This window comes from Artibeus jamaicensis, unplaced genomic scaffold, assembly GCF_021234435.1.
Source record: "Artibeus jamaicensis isolate MK-2021 breed Jamaican fruit bat unplaced genomic scaffold, CSHL_Jam_final scaffold_1019, whole genome shotgun sequence".
Classification (NCBI taxonomy): Eukaryota; Metazoa; Chordata; class Mammalia; order Chiroptera; family Phyllostomidae; genus Artibeus; species Artibeus jamaicensis.
Window position 1 is genome coordinate 23,755,608 of NW_026522025.1, and position 14,555 is coordinate 23,770,162.

Here is a 14,555-nt window from a genome sequence, read left to right on the forward strand (position 1 = left end):
CTTTATTACATATTTGTTTAATATGTCCTTTTTAATTTTTTGTGAGTTTCTTTCTTCCCCTTTCTTCAGTTGAATTTACGCTGCTTGTTCTAATTTCTTGAAGTAGAAGTTTAGATTGTTATCTAACCTTCAACCATTCTCCTTGTCTTGCATAATATATGGATTTAGAGCTATAAATTTTTCTCTAAATTCTGCTTTAGAAGCATCCTACAAGTTTTAAATATGTTGAATCTTCATTATCTTTCAGTTAGAAACATTTTCTAATTTCCAATGTATTTTTTCATTAATGCATGAGTTATGTGTGTTGCTTGATTTCCAAATACTTAGAAATTTTCTTAGACTGTTCCATTTTGATCAAAGATAATACTCTGTATAATTTCAATTTGTTTTGAAATGTATTGAGAGGTGTTTTATGGTCCAGAATGTTATCTATTTTGATGTTTCATGAATACTTGAAAAAAATATGTACTTTGCCATGGTTGTGCAAAGTATTCTTTAAATCAAGTAAGTCAAGTTCTTCATTAGGGTAGCCCAAATCTTTTCTATACTTACTAATTTTCTTTTTTGTCTGCTTGTTCTATCATTACTGAAAAGAGTGTATTGAAATTTGTAACTATTATTGCAAATTTGTCTATTTCTTCTTTTAGTCAAGAAAATTTGCATTGTATTTTCAAAATATGTCATTAGGTACATATGCATTTAGGGTTGTTGTATATTTCTATTGAAGTGTCACTATGGAGTATCACTTATTGTCTTTAGTAATTAATACCTTAACCCTTAAAGTCTATTATTTGCTTAGTATTAGTATAGCTACATTTGCTTTTATTTTATTAATGTTTATATCTTTTGCAGCTTTTTAATTTCAATTTTTTTGTCCTTTCATTTAAATTGTTTCTCTTATAAACAATAATAGATTTTTTAGTCTGCTTGGTCAAACAATAACATTGAAACATTTGAAAATTGTCCAATATGATATTACGTTTCCTTCCATAAATCTATAAATATTTTGCTTTAGCAATTTTGAGGAACATACAAGTTTACAATTGTTTTTATTGTCCTGGTTAATTAATTTTTATCATTTGGTATTAACCACTTTTATCCCACTATTTCCTTGAAGTCTGTATTTTTCTGCCAGCGTTCTTTTGGTTACTATTTTATTGGAATATCTTTTATGTTTTTACTTTCAATCTTTCATGTCCTTATATTTTAAGCCCTTCTCAAAAACAAAACATTTTTTCCTTCTCAAATTTGACAATCTCTTTTATTAGAGAGTTAAGTTTATTTCCAATTTGGGGGGATCAATGATATATCTAGACTTGTTATTATAATCTTACTTTGCAATTTCCATTCATTCTTCTTTTTTTTAAGTTTTTATTTTGTCTTTTTGTTTCAACTAATATTATTTTTATTACTATTACTGATATTCTACTTTTTTATTATTAGTTTGGAAGTTACATACTCTTTCTCTTAGTGGTCACTTGAAATTCAACTGTATCATATATATAACTTAAGAAATTATTTTTATTTTATATAATATAGTTTAAATTTATAAAGAAAAACATAAATTTGTCTACATTTTTACTTGGTTTACTTATTTCCATCCTCCACGTTCTTTTTGGCATATCAGTAGTTTTATATGAGGGTTTTTGTTTTTTTTTTTCATTTTTCTTAAATCCTTCAGAATTTCCATTGGTGAAGGTTTATTCACAGGGGAAAAAATCAGATACATATGCCTGAAAAGATTTTTATTTCATCCTTGCTTTTCTAGACACAAAGTTCTATGTTAATAGTGATTTTTCTCTCACCCCTTTAAAGATATTATTCCACCGTCTCCTATGTTGCTGCTGCAAAGTTTTGGGTCATTCACAATTATTAGTCTGTCTCTGGCTACTTATCAATCTCATTTCTGTTAATAGAGTTCTGAAGTTATACCACAATATGTTTAGACATGAATTTTTTCTTCTTTTGCTAAACAAGTTACTTCCCACATCTATAGATTGACATCTTTTATTAATACTAGAAAATTATTAGCCATTATCTTTTCACCTATTGCCTCTCCTACATTCCTTCTACCCACCCCACCCCCTTTTGGACTGATATTAGATACATAATAGATCTTACAATTTATCTTCTATGCTTTTAATTATTTTTATATTTTTATGTTAAAACGCCTCCCAGCCCAATAAGTGCTTCCCACTCAATGCCTTTCGCCTCCCCACTTTCTCTGGTGCCAAGTCTCTTAAGACGTGTTTTGCAGCTGATGGAGTTTCCTGATCTCACCACTGAACCTGACCTCTGTTCACACGGGTTCCTTTTCGCTGTCTCCCAGCATTTGTTGTATATCTCACTTCCCACAGTGGACTGGGGCTACTTGGGTTCTGGTCTGGTTGGAATTCATCTCTACATATCCAACATCTATTATGATGCTTGAAAACAAGTAGAAGTGCTTGGGAAAGAAATTATTTCAGTCAATATGAACAGGTTCCTGTCCTTGGCTCATAATCTAGAGGTTGATAAAGATGCAGATGTAATGCTGACACAGGACAGCTGAACCCAGAAGTTCTACGGGATAAGGAGGAGAGGAATTGCTGACACAGGCCCAGGGCGGCTGGCCTGTCTGGTGAGGTAGAAATCTCTCTAGTCCATCTCATTTATTGCAAAGTAATTTGATCGTTTGATGAAATAGACTTGTATAATGAATTACATAATAATTGTTGGGGGTTTTTTATTCATCATGTAGTTTCTTCCCTTTTAAAAGTAAAGCTTTCAGGAATTACTTGATCTTTGTTGGTAACCAATGAAATATTAAAAGATCTTTGAGTACGTCAGCAGAACCGAAGTTCACTTCACAGGGTTATGGGATGAAGGGGCCAGGAGCTTTTGCACCAGCTCTTCTCCCCTCTCCCGTTAGGCACTTGCTGCAGGAACCACCAGGGCCTTGCAGCACTGCCTTTCTGAGTCACTCGGTCCCCAGTGCGAAATGAGTCTCATAAAGTACAGCTGACCCTTAAACAATGCAGGGACCGGGTACCAACTTCCCATGCAGTTGAAAATCTATGTATACCTTTTGAGTCTCCCCAAAACTTTATTAATAGCCTACTGTTGATAGAAAGCCTTACTGACAACTTGAGAGAAAATATTTCCTGTATTTATTAAAAAGATATCTACTCTGGGATGGGAGAAATAGACAAAAAAACTGTACATGAAAAATAACTAAATAAAATTATTTTTAAAAAGATATCTACTTATTAGTGGACCTATACAGTTCAAACCCATGTTCAAGGGTCAACTGTCCTGATTTTGCTCAGAGCCTTCCTCTGAATTGACTAGCTGCTAGTCAGTTCTCACCCCATGGCCTGCATTCAGACCCTCGGCCCCCCTTATTAGCTCTAGCACCACCTCTCTCAACACCTCCCTGTGACCTGAAGCTCGGGCTACATTAGGGGGCTTATGGTGGCTCCAGAATTCACTCAGGCCACTCCTGGCACCTCAAGTTGTTGTGTGTCCCCATCTCATGACAAGTCCCCCGCCACAATTCTTTTCTCTCTCACCACACAGCCTAGAAAACATGATGGTGTAAACACCTACCACTGGCCGTGTGGCTTCCATTTTCCCACCTCTTAGGCAAAGTTTCCTATATTTTCTTTGAAAAACCATCCCTTCCATTCTTGTTGCTACAAACCATGGGGTTTATAGGGGCTGGGCTCTATACACAGCTCCAGGAGTAGGCCCTGACCGGTTTAAACCTGCCAGCATTTCCTGTTCCTCCTCCCCCCCCCCCACACACACACAGTTGGTTTAGGGATGGAAACACAGCCCCACGCAGAGGTACAAACCCTCCCCCTCCCCACTCATTGTGCTTTAAAATTTGAGAGGGCTGAAGTCAGGTTTGCTAACACAAGGAACATCACCTTGGGAACATAGCCCTCAGGGAAGCAGATGTGAGAGACAGAGGTCAGGATGCCATTGAGTGCTAGCTCAAGCTGAGCCCAAAGACAAACATCCTCTGACCATTTGGCTCTGTAAATAAACCCTAATATTTACCCAAGCATATTTGGGTAGCATTTTCTGTCATTTTGAAAACACTTGTATCCCACCAATACTCTCAGTCCAACAACACCTCTAGAAGGTCTCCTGGGCTCTTTTCAGCGGGCTCCGGCCCCTCGGTGCCTGCTGTGGGCACCTTACCAACAGAGGCTGTGTCATTCACACAGAACTATTCAGACTTGATGAATATCGGTGGAATGAGGGGACAATGCAAGGAGAAGATCAGCACCAGGGAGCAGTAACATGCATTGTCATTACAAGAATGTTTATAGTAATTCTACCACCCCGTTGGACATCTTTCTTGGCTGCAGGTCTCCACGCTCTCACTGCGCCTGCCTGGTAGGAAGCACAGAGATGCATATGGAGCCAAATATTACCCAGAATCCACCAACAGAATTATAATACAATAGAAGAGAAAGTTATGAGTCAGTATTGTTTTATAAAACTTTTAATTATACAGGTACATAAACATACATGTGTATTAGGTCACAATGTAAAATGTACCTCTTAGTGCAGATGGAAGTGAAGTTATTTTTTGAAAACCATTGATCCAGCTCCCACCTGAAACAATTCTATTATACAGGATACAATAGAACAGAAACAGTATATGATCCTGAGAGTGCTTATTTTGTAAAACTTCTTGCTTACTCAGAAATGCACATACATATATACTGAGTGACACTCAGAATATGTATCTTACTGTAGGTGGTAGCCAAAAAGACTGAAAACCACTGATTTGCTTTCTGAGTCCAGAAATATTACAAAACAGTATGATTGTCTGCAGCCAGCAATGTAAAGAGAAAAAAAAAGGCCTGTAATCTCCTCAGCACCAAGAGCTATGCAGGCAGGCAAAGACATCTGTAGAACGACTGCTGGGCTTCTAGGCAGGCGGTGCAGGGCACGTCCACAGGACTGCTCGCAGACAACTCGGGGCTCAGCCAGGCCCACGCGGTGCCCCTGCACCTGTCCCCCTGCCCAGCCCTTCAAGGCCTTGCACTAAAGGCCGTACAGTCACAGGGGCCTTTGGAGAGGGAAGCGCTCAACACTCATCTATTTCTTTTATCTCAGTTTCCCTAGTTATGCTTTATAATTTCTGAACTTCTGGTTTTGTTTTTTAATGTTTCATGTATTACTTTCATTCCCTTAGTTTTAATGGTGTACAAGTGTATTTTCTTATTTGTAATTTTAATTATTCTTTTTCTGCATAACCTGCATTTATCAAGCTGACAAGCAACAGATACGCAGAGCTCAGGTTCTTAACCCCCGTCCTACTCAGCCTTCTTCATCTGCACACACTTCTGTAACTAACCAAGCAAGAATATTTCCAGTCTGCCTCTAACATGGTTTTTTTTGTGATCCACCTCCAATCTTGGCAGGGTGACAAGCAATCTTGTCTGAATCTTCCCAGGTCTTTATACTCATTACAAGGAGCAAGGAAAGCTGCCTGAAGCCAGAAGAATCCAGGGTTTTTAAAACGAGTCATCAGGACCCTCGGCAGATGGCGTCCAGGTGTGTGTGTCCCCCAGGCTAGTGACCTGCTCCCTCCACGCCCTACCCTTCAGTGGGAGTCTCCCCAGGATGGCTTCAGAGTTAGGGGAAGATGGTGAGGAGGGCCCCAATCCTTTGTCCTTCTCTCTGGTGGCGAGGAGGGCATTCCCCTGAACCCAGAGGTATGACCTGAACAATGTAAATGCCTGCGGACGAGAATCTTACCATTTAATACCATCCTGTCTCTGTGAGAAGGTGTATCATGAAAGTCTAGCCAGGAGACAGAAATCACTTAGTAATTTGACCAAGGAATTAAAACAAGGGGGAATTTGCTAGTAAGACAGAGAACTCCAAAGCACAGAGGATCAGCAAGAATCAGGAGCAGCCGCCACCCCTATGGCCAAGACAGAGGACCCTCACAAGAAGCCACCCCTCCCAGTGCTAAGATGTCTCCAGACATTGTTGCAGAGTGTGGCAGGGCTCACTGACAGCAGAGTTCATTGAGATGTTGGCTCTGTGGAACTTTCTAGAAAGCCACTTTCTGAAGTGCTAGGGGAGCTGTCTTCAGAGGGAAGCCACACCTCAGAATCCACGGCAAAGCACCTGAAAAGGTGTGGGGAAACTTATTTAGGAGGTGCCTTGTGCCCAGCATTCCAGAACGGACATGCCAAGGAGGGGTGCTGGGGGAAGGCACCCTCTGTGTGTGGTTCACAGCAAAGCGGCTGCAGGCAGGCTGCCTGGGGCATCCATGTGTGAGGAGTGGTTTGGGGGCAACTCTCTGCTATGAAGCCGCCCACAGAAAGGGGCTGCCAGGCACTGGGCGCTGCACACACACACATACCCTGCAGGAGACCCACGGGAGGCGCATGCCAGAAATAAGAGAAGCTCCTTCTTCCTGCCAGCTCCCCCAGAACCCTCTATGGACAAAGCTTAGCATCATGTTCACTGTAAAGGAGAAGTTCTTAAAAGAGTTCAGCTCCATTATCACAGATCAGTAATGAGTGTATTTGGAGCTAAAAGACACCAAATCGACCATGGGAACAGTACAGCCCTTTGTCTCTCAGCTTCCACATTCCCTCTTCTACACACATTGAGTGGTGAACAATGACTCAACCCTGTTTTCATCAAACATGAGGCTGCCATTCACCTTACAAGAAACTCTCATCCTTCGTTGAAATAAGATGCACAGTCCCGACTGTTACGGTATGCTAGCTATGATAATTATTCCTCCAGTTCCATCAGAGTCCCAGGAATATTTTCCTACGTAAAGACTGTATTGTAAGCTTAAGCACCACCAACTGGCATCTCCTAAATAAAAGCGGGAAAAAGAGAACCAGCACACACACACACACACATAAACGCGTAACAGGCCAGGAAAATACGTGAAGCCAGCTCATTTCAGTCGTTGGCCACGAGCCATGTAGATGGTTATCCATGCCTTCCTACTTCCCTCTACCTCTTGCACATTCCCCTTGCTCTCAGGCAGAAGCTGAGTTAGTCAAACTTCTTTATCTGGTGGAGTGCTAAGCCTTCATTCCAAACAGTCAGTCTTCAATCATCCTGCCTTTGTTGGATTGTTAGTTTTCCGTTAACCTTTGCTGTGGTTATGGAACTAGTAAGGGGCACCTTAGGGACTCCCCTTGCTGCCCAGTTCTCCTTGCCTTCAACGTGCAGCGGCTACTCAGTTTCCCTTTGGTACCTGGGATCAATCTCTCCAGCCAGTATCACGATTCCTAATTTGTGGCATGTTGGTTCAGTGATATAACAAGCTCAAAATAGCCATGTGGCAATTTTCTCCTCAAATTCAATGGAACCACTGTTGTGTCCCCTGAGGAAATCATTCCTCTCTACACCAGCAAAGCTCAAAGGTGCCAAGACAGGAAGCAAAGATTCTGTGAATAAACTGTTAGATGTAACAATGAGGAGCCACTTCAGTTTCTACTCCTTGTTCCCAGATCTGTGCATCTGGCTGGGGGAGCGGGGCAAGGGGTAGGCAGGGAGTGAGGAACAGCACCAGGTAATGGCCAGACCCTTTCCCTTGCCTACTAGCAGCCTCATTACAGTTGTTTTGTTTTTAACATGAGGCTAATTTGCACCTCTAGAATTTCCAAAGAATCCTTTCTACTTTTAGGCTTTAGTGCTATGGCAAATCTATAGACATGGTAGTTTATGAATGCCACAGTTACTGGGTAGGAGGAATTTCAGTCTCGTAAGTGACCTGGTCGCACTCTAAGGCAGTTGTGGCTCATAGTGATTATGGTCACCTGGGGGGGAGAACACCCCACGAAGCCTATACCACACCTTGTGAAAGAAGACTTCCTCTTTTTGGAATATTGTCTCCCAGCCAGGGGCATACCTGCGTCTTCAGTAAGCCTTCTGTGTGGAATTAGGCCAGCCGGTTCCAGATAGGGCGTATGTGATACATTTGGTAGATTCCATGGGCATAACCTCATTGCCTTGCTGTGAAATGAGTTCCTTGATCAGACTCAATACTTTGCAGGATGCCAAGACAACGGATAAGTATTTCTGCGAGCCCATAGAAGGTGATGCTGGCAGAAGTTTAAAGAGCAGGGAATAGAGATCCGTACCCAGAATATGCGTATTTCAGTGCAGACACACTCCTGCTCACTCTATCTGTGATGGTTAATGTAATCAACCTACTACCAGTCAGCAGACTGGGCCCCTGGGGAATGGAGGCACCAACCCAGTTAGCAGCTGAGTTTTAATGTAGCTCTGTTGCTGCTAAACTAGACACTCAGCAGTGGCATCAGCCCGATCAGCCTTGTTAAGAAGAAACCCAACCTGTTGTGCTCATACAGTCTTCCTCCTTGCCACTATAACCACCATTTTCATGGACCCATCAAGCAAGCCCTGGGATGGCTGGGAAAGAAGCTAACTGACATCCACAGAGTGCATCATTTTGCCCACCTGATTATTAAAGGCTTCATCTGCAGAATACCACGGTGAGCATTTATGTGCGGCACAGAAATCTACACAGTGTGTACCCATTCAGAGAAGATTCAGAATATAAAATAAGAAACAGAAAATAGAGAAGGAAGAGCTGGGTAATGAGGTGAAAAGGAAAGATGATAAGTTCGGTTTGGGGTACGCTGAGTTTGAGAGTTCTGTGGGGCTTTCAAGCACAAAAGGGCACTTCTGGAACTCAAGAGAGCTACTAAGATACAGAAGTGTGGCAGCAAATGATGTAGAGGTAATAGTGGAAACCACGGGTGGGGAGGGAACACTCAGTGAGGGAGTGGATTTGAAGAGTTGAGGACAGAACTGTGAGCAACACCTGAAGCAGCTGTCACAGAAGCACTTGGAGAAAACTGAACGGAGGGTCTAAGGGAGAACGGCTGGGCCAGGGCAGCACCACGAGGGCAGAGGAGGAAGTGTTTCTGCAAGTGGGAGTAACCGATGTTACCTGTGAAGGACAGATAGGTAAAATACAGGCAGAGAAATTCCATCGGATTTGGCAGAGCACTGCTATCGGTACAGAAAATCGCCATACTGTACAGCCCCCTCCACCACTCCCAGCAGGCCCCGCGACTGGGTATTCCTCAGGCAAATCTGAAAGTCCTCTGAAGTCCCTGGGGCTGCAGGCAACCCAATGAAACAAGAATGACAGGGACCACCTTGCCATGTTTGAAATAAATGAATTCTTAATAACTGGTTTCTTGGTCACACCTTCATCTCTTCAATCTCATTATTCAAAAGCCTACACAGTTAAGTTAAGCCAAATACTTCATAGCATATTTCCAAAAGAGTAAAAATTCTGCACTGAAAGAAAAAACAAGTCCGGTTACTCCCAACGCATACTGTCCATGAACTGAAACACCCCTTACATTTACGCAGCAGGTACACATGCAGGTAGGGCAGGTGGCAACAGACAAGACGCCAGAGGCACTTCCTTTGGGATAAATGCCCAGGGCAGGAGACGTGGCAATGAGGTAATGAAGCTGATTCCACAGAGCAAAAATGGATAACTGATCTCATTTTAGCCATACCTTGTGCTATGTTTATAAAATATTTCTTTCACAAGTTAAAACAGTATGTTACAGATGGATTTAATTTTGGTAGAAATCAATGAAAAAAGTTCTATGTTAATGCAACATTTGTTGTAAAGATTCCAGAAACACATGAGTCAAAAATTCAAATTATGATTCCCACAGTTACTGTAACTGCTCCACAACATACATAATGGAAGGAGTGCTACCCACATACACCACAGTAGAAAACACCCAGTAAGCAGGAACAAGCTGAGTTATGCTTGTTGTGGGAATCATCAGTTTCGACTAGCTGAGGATATATAAAATTTGAAACCATAAATGCATGCATTATTTTATGTACTTAATTCAAATTTTCCTTGATCCAATTTAATCAGCTTTGCATCCAAACTACATTTGCCTTTCATAAACTGCAAATGAATGTCTTTCATAATTTTAAAATCCACATCATTTGGTTTCTTTAACTCATGCTCGCTGTCTTTGCAGAATGGCATCAATACACCCTGTCCCTCCTCACAAAGGTCAGGACATGTCTGCTGGGACCCATTTTTCTATCTTCCTTTTTTCCCTGGAGGATACCAGAGGGAGGGGGAAGGCCACTGAAGGGACAAGAACCACACCGAGCAGCTCAGAAAGGTAACCAGTGCAACAGGAAGGGGGCGATAGAGCAAATGCCTTCCCCCTTCGCACCTTCCTGAGCAAAAAGGGGAAAAACACCACCACCGTACATTTACAGTTACCAGAGGGGTTGGTCAGAACATAATTTACCTGATCCTCACAACAAAGAGACGAAAAGAGGACCTTTTGGTTGTTCAGCTCCTTGTGACTCAAGTAGAATATATTTAAGGATGTGCCTTTACGTTATCATTTAAAGTCTAAGCCATTTAATTGTACTTAGAATATTACCAAGTTACTATATGCAGAAGACATACTCATTACTGAAGGCAGAATATACTCTATGTAAAAAGATTACGGTTATGAGCTAAACATCGAACATACTTAAGCTTGTTACTTTAACTATCTTCTGAATTCAATAATGAACCAGAAAGAGACAGACCCGTCCTTTGACACTCCACCTGGGCAAAATTAATCCTGTGTATTATAATATATCCAGAACCGCTTTTCCCGGTTTGGTTTTAACCAGGAAGGGCACCCTGTACAACCTCGGGAGAGGAACCCTTCCACCTGGCAGCAGACTTTACCACCAGGCACCTGTCATTACACTCAAACACCCTGGTTCCAGAACAGTCACAGCTTCGCCCTCTAAGTAGCTCCGCCCCACACAGTGTTTGCGACCTGGTGTGTTTGCGCGGTGAGATGGTTAACCTTTCTGTCTCTCGGCACCAGTGTAATGCGGCTCTTAGACTTCAAGTCTGTTTTTGTTTATGTACAGAGGATCCTTTTCCATATAAGCAGGTAAAAATTTTTCCTTCATCTATCTTAGTGTACCAAAGTGCAATTAAAATGAAGATTCAGAGCTGGTGGAAAGCCTCAATATCATTTGTTCTAACCTGGGAGATGACACAGTTAAGCCTCTGCTTGTAAAAAGTATGACCACTTTACATATAATTAAAGAGTAATAATTAAATGCTAAAAGGAAGACAAATCCTAAGGAATATTAATTTGAGGAGCTTTTATTGTAGAAGATTTGTCTTCTTAATGTTACTTACAATTATACAACAGGCCTTGCAACAAATAAAGATTTACACCTAAGTCCTTAGATAAAACATGAAATCCAAAAAGGTATCTCCTGGGGCATAAATATGCACATTTCAGGGGTTTTCCCCCTTCTCTGTGAAGAAACAATATCTGCAGCTCCAGGAAAAGGGCTTATTGACCGCCTTTATGTGATACAGCAGTCAGATGTAAAAAGCATGTATTTTCCATCCAGTCCATCCACCTTAGGGGACTGTCTCAGGAAAACTGTAGATCCACCCTGGCTAATGTGGTTCAGTGGATTGAGCACCGGCCTGGGAACTAAAGGGTTGCTGGTTCAATTCCCACTCAGGGCACATGCTTGGGTTGTGAGCCAGGTCCCTAGTAGGGGGCGCATGAGAGGCAACCACACATTGATGTTTCTCTCCCTCCCTCCCTCCCTTCCCCTCTCTAAAAATAAATAAATATTTTTTAAAAAACTGGTGAATCCAGCAGAGGGTAAGGTTTACCCTAAACAGAATTTTTAAAAAATGTCTCTTTGACAATGGAAACTAAAGCAAAAGTGATCAATTCTGGAGGATCAGAGAATGAATGAATGCTTAGAAAAATAAAATGATAGGGTCTGTTTCTCTTGAGCAGTCAGTACGTGAAATTCCCAAAGGTCTTAAAGTTTTCCGGATAAACTGACAGCAAATAAGGTCCTAAAGACTGTCAGTACAATAGATAAGCTAATGTCTCATACTTACTTATACTTAAAGCTACAGAATTCCATTAGTGACTGACAGTAAAATATTCACACAGTAAATAATGAAGGAAAGGAAAATCTGGGGAACAAGGTACATGGTCCAACAAAAGAACACTTAAATAAATTACAGTACATGCATAAAATAGGTGCTCTGCAGCCTTTCCCGATGTGCTCCCCAGGAATATCCAAGGAGAGGAAAAGGGTTGATAACTTGCTGTAAGATGAAAAGTGAGGTTACAGAATGGTATGTTTTATATAACCTCTATTTTAGAAAGAAAATAAGTACACAGAAAAGCAAACTGGGAGAACATACACAAAAATACTATTAGAAGTTACTTCTGCTGCTGGTGAGAACTTAATGTCTTCACATTTTTTTTCTTTCCCAAATGAAAAGGGGTAAATGCGAAATTCTTATTCTCAGAAAGAGTCAATAAGTATATTCTGATCTCTTCGTACCATCTTTTTAATAACACACTGAAGGAAAAACAAATATATTTACTGACATTTAGCACTTGCATTAATTATTTTTTTATATTTTATTTTTAAATATATTTTATTGATTATGCCATTACAGTTCTATTTCCCCCCTTCATTCCCCTCCACCCTGCACACCCCTCCCCCACCATTCCCTTTAATTTATGACCGCGTGTCTCAAGTTCTTTAGATTCTATATTTCCCCTACTATTCTTGCCCTCCCCCCTATTTTCTACCTACCATCTATGCTACTTATTCTCTGTACCTTCTCCCCCCTTCTCTTTCTCCCACTCCCCTGTTGCTCACCCTCCATGTGATCTCCATTTCTATGGTTCTGCTCCTGATCTAGCTGTCCTCTTAGTTTGTTTTTGTTTTAGGTGTGGAACAGTGAAAGGATAACAATTATTTTTAAGTTAAAAAATAACAGTTCACCAAACTTACAGTTTCCTTATACTCTTTGCCAATTCACACAAGATCAATATATATTTTTAAAGATATGACATAAATTTTTATCCAAGGTTGTATGTAGTCTTCCATGCAGTTTTCCTTGTACATGGCCCCATCTAGAAAATGAACTTCATGTGCTTGATCCCGTAAGTTTTGAAGAAAACCATGATGATGAGTGCCCACAACCCCAGAATAAAACCCCCAGGAGGGTGCCAGTCTTTCAGCTTCGGTTTCTGCAAACAAGGACAACAAGATAAATTTAACAAAAGGTAAAAAATTCAAAAAAGGGTAAAGCAGATACTGATGGAAAGTAGAAGTAAGTTGTGTTTCAAGGGAGACTAATTTAGCTAAATTAAATGTCTTGGGAAAGCAACAATGGTAAAGACCTCAAACAGGGGAAACACCTCAAAGTGGCTCTTACAAACATCAGTTTCACAGGAGCTTCTGTTCCCTCAAAGGCCTGCCCTGCCCAACCATCTCTCTTCAAAGTTATTGACTAGCCTAGCATCCCTCGCTTTGAATTTACATGGCCATTAGTTTGCTGGCTTTATCTGTCTTTCCTCTCAGACTAGCTCTATGAAGGGCATCTTATTATATTCCCAGCATCCATCCCAGCTGGCACACTTATAGAGGAGACGTTTACACAGCACTCTGAGTAAACCAGCAGAAAAACAAAAGTTACCAATTCCATTTATTCTGGTATTCAACAAGTACCTGTGTGGGGCCAGCGCCTTTGTTATGTTACTCCCCAAGGCAAGATGTTCCCTGATCCACCATGCCTGTTGAAAACTAACTCAAAAGCCAACTCTTCCAGATTTTCCCAGCTGATATATTCTTTCCTTTGAATCTCTAGCTCCTTCCACTTTCACTGCTATTTACTATATTAGTTACCTTTATTGCTTATCTCCCTGCATACTTTCAGGGGTCAAATTCTGGCTGAGTCCATTTGACATGCCCTTCTCCATTCCCAATGCCTGGACACTCAGCCAAGTGTCTCGTATGTTTGCTGGCCCAGGAAGGAATGGCAAACCAGTCTTCCTCCTTTAGCTGTCACTTCAGCAGTTACACTATGGCCCTGAAATTGGAGGTAACTATGATCTCTTTATGAATTCTACTTCCTGAATCACTAGCTAAGACTGTAAGGACAGTCGTGATGAAAACCGTATTTTAGACTAAAAACTATAATATGACCTTTGCTACAGTTATCATGTAAACTAGATCCAAAAAAGGTTCACAAATCCCACAGCTGATTCCACGTCTTAGAGTTCCGCTTTCCCTTACACGACCAGGGCCTCACGCTCTTCACTCAGCCCTAACCAATCACTGTAACCTTCAGAGATGTTTAAAGCAAGTCATGTTAAAAATAAAAAAGGTGAGCAACATTTAAGTTCTGTGATTCATTAGAGATTAAATAACACTAACATTATTTATTTAAATAATAAAAAGAAATCTTCTTTTTGCAGCTGTAAAAACTCCAGTTACTTATCAATGAGATGAATTTTTTTATATTATAATTTTACCATTTGATCTTAAATTGCGTAGCCAGAAACGGTTGCCAGAGACAAGAGAACTATGGCTTCTTTGGAAGTAACCATCCCCAAAGACTGCCCTGGGCAGCTATTTTGATCTGTTATTCCAAAGACTGGCTCAGAGAACTCGAGGGGCACTGCTTCCTGGCCCTTCAATAACAA

At 41.0% G+C, this 14,555-nt stretch overlaps 1 protein-coding gene across 1 annotated transcript in view; it reads right to left on the reverse strand.

Annotated features, from left to right (window-relative positions):
* Positions 1-11,656: 11,656 nt before the first annotated feature.
* Positions 11,657-14,555, reverse strand: part of PIGK (phosphatidylinositol glycan anchor biosynthesis class K) — a 105,442-nt gene continuing 102,543 nt past the window's right edge. The window contains exon 11 of the mRNA XM_053655467.1: positions 11,657-13,097. Coding sequence (XP_053511442.1) covers positions 12,981-13,097 — 117 coding nt within the window. The 3' untranslated portion in view covers positions 11,657-12,980. The remainder of the gene's footprint in view (positions 13,098-14,555) is intronic.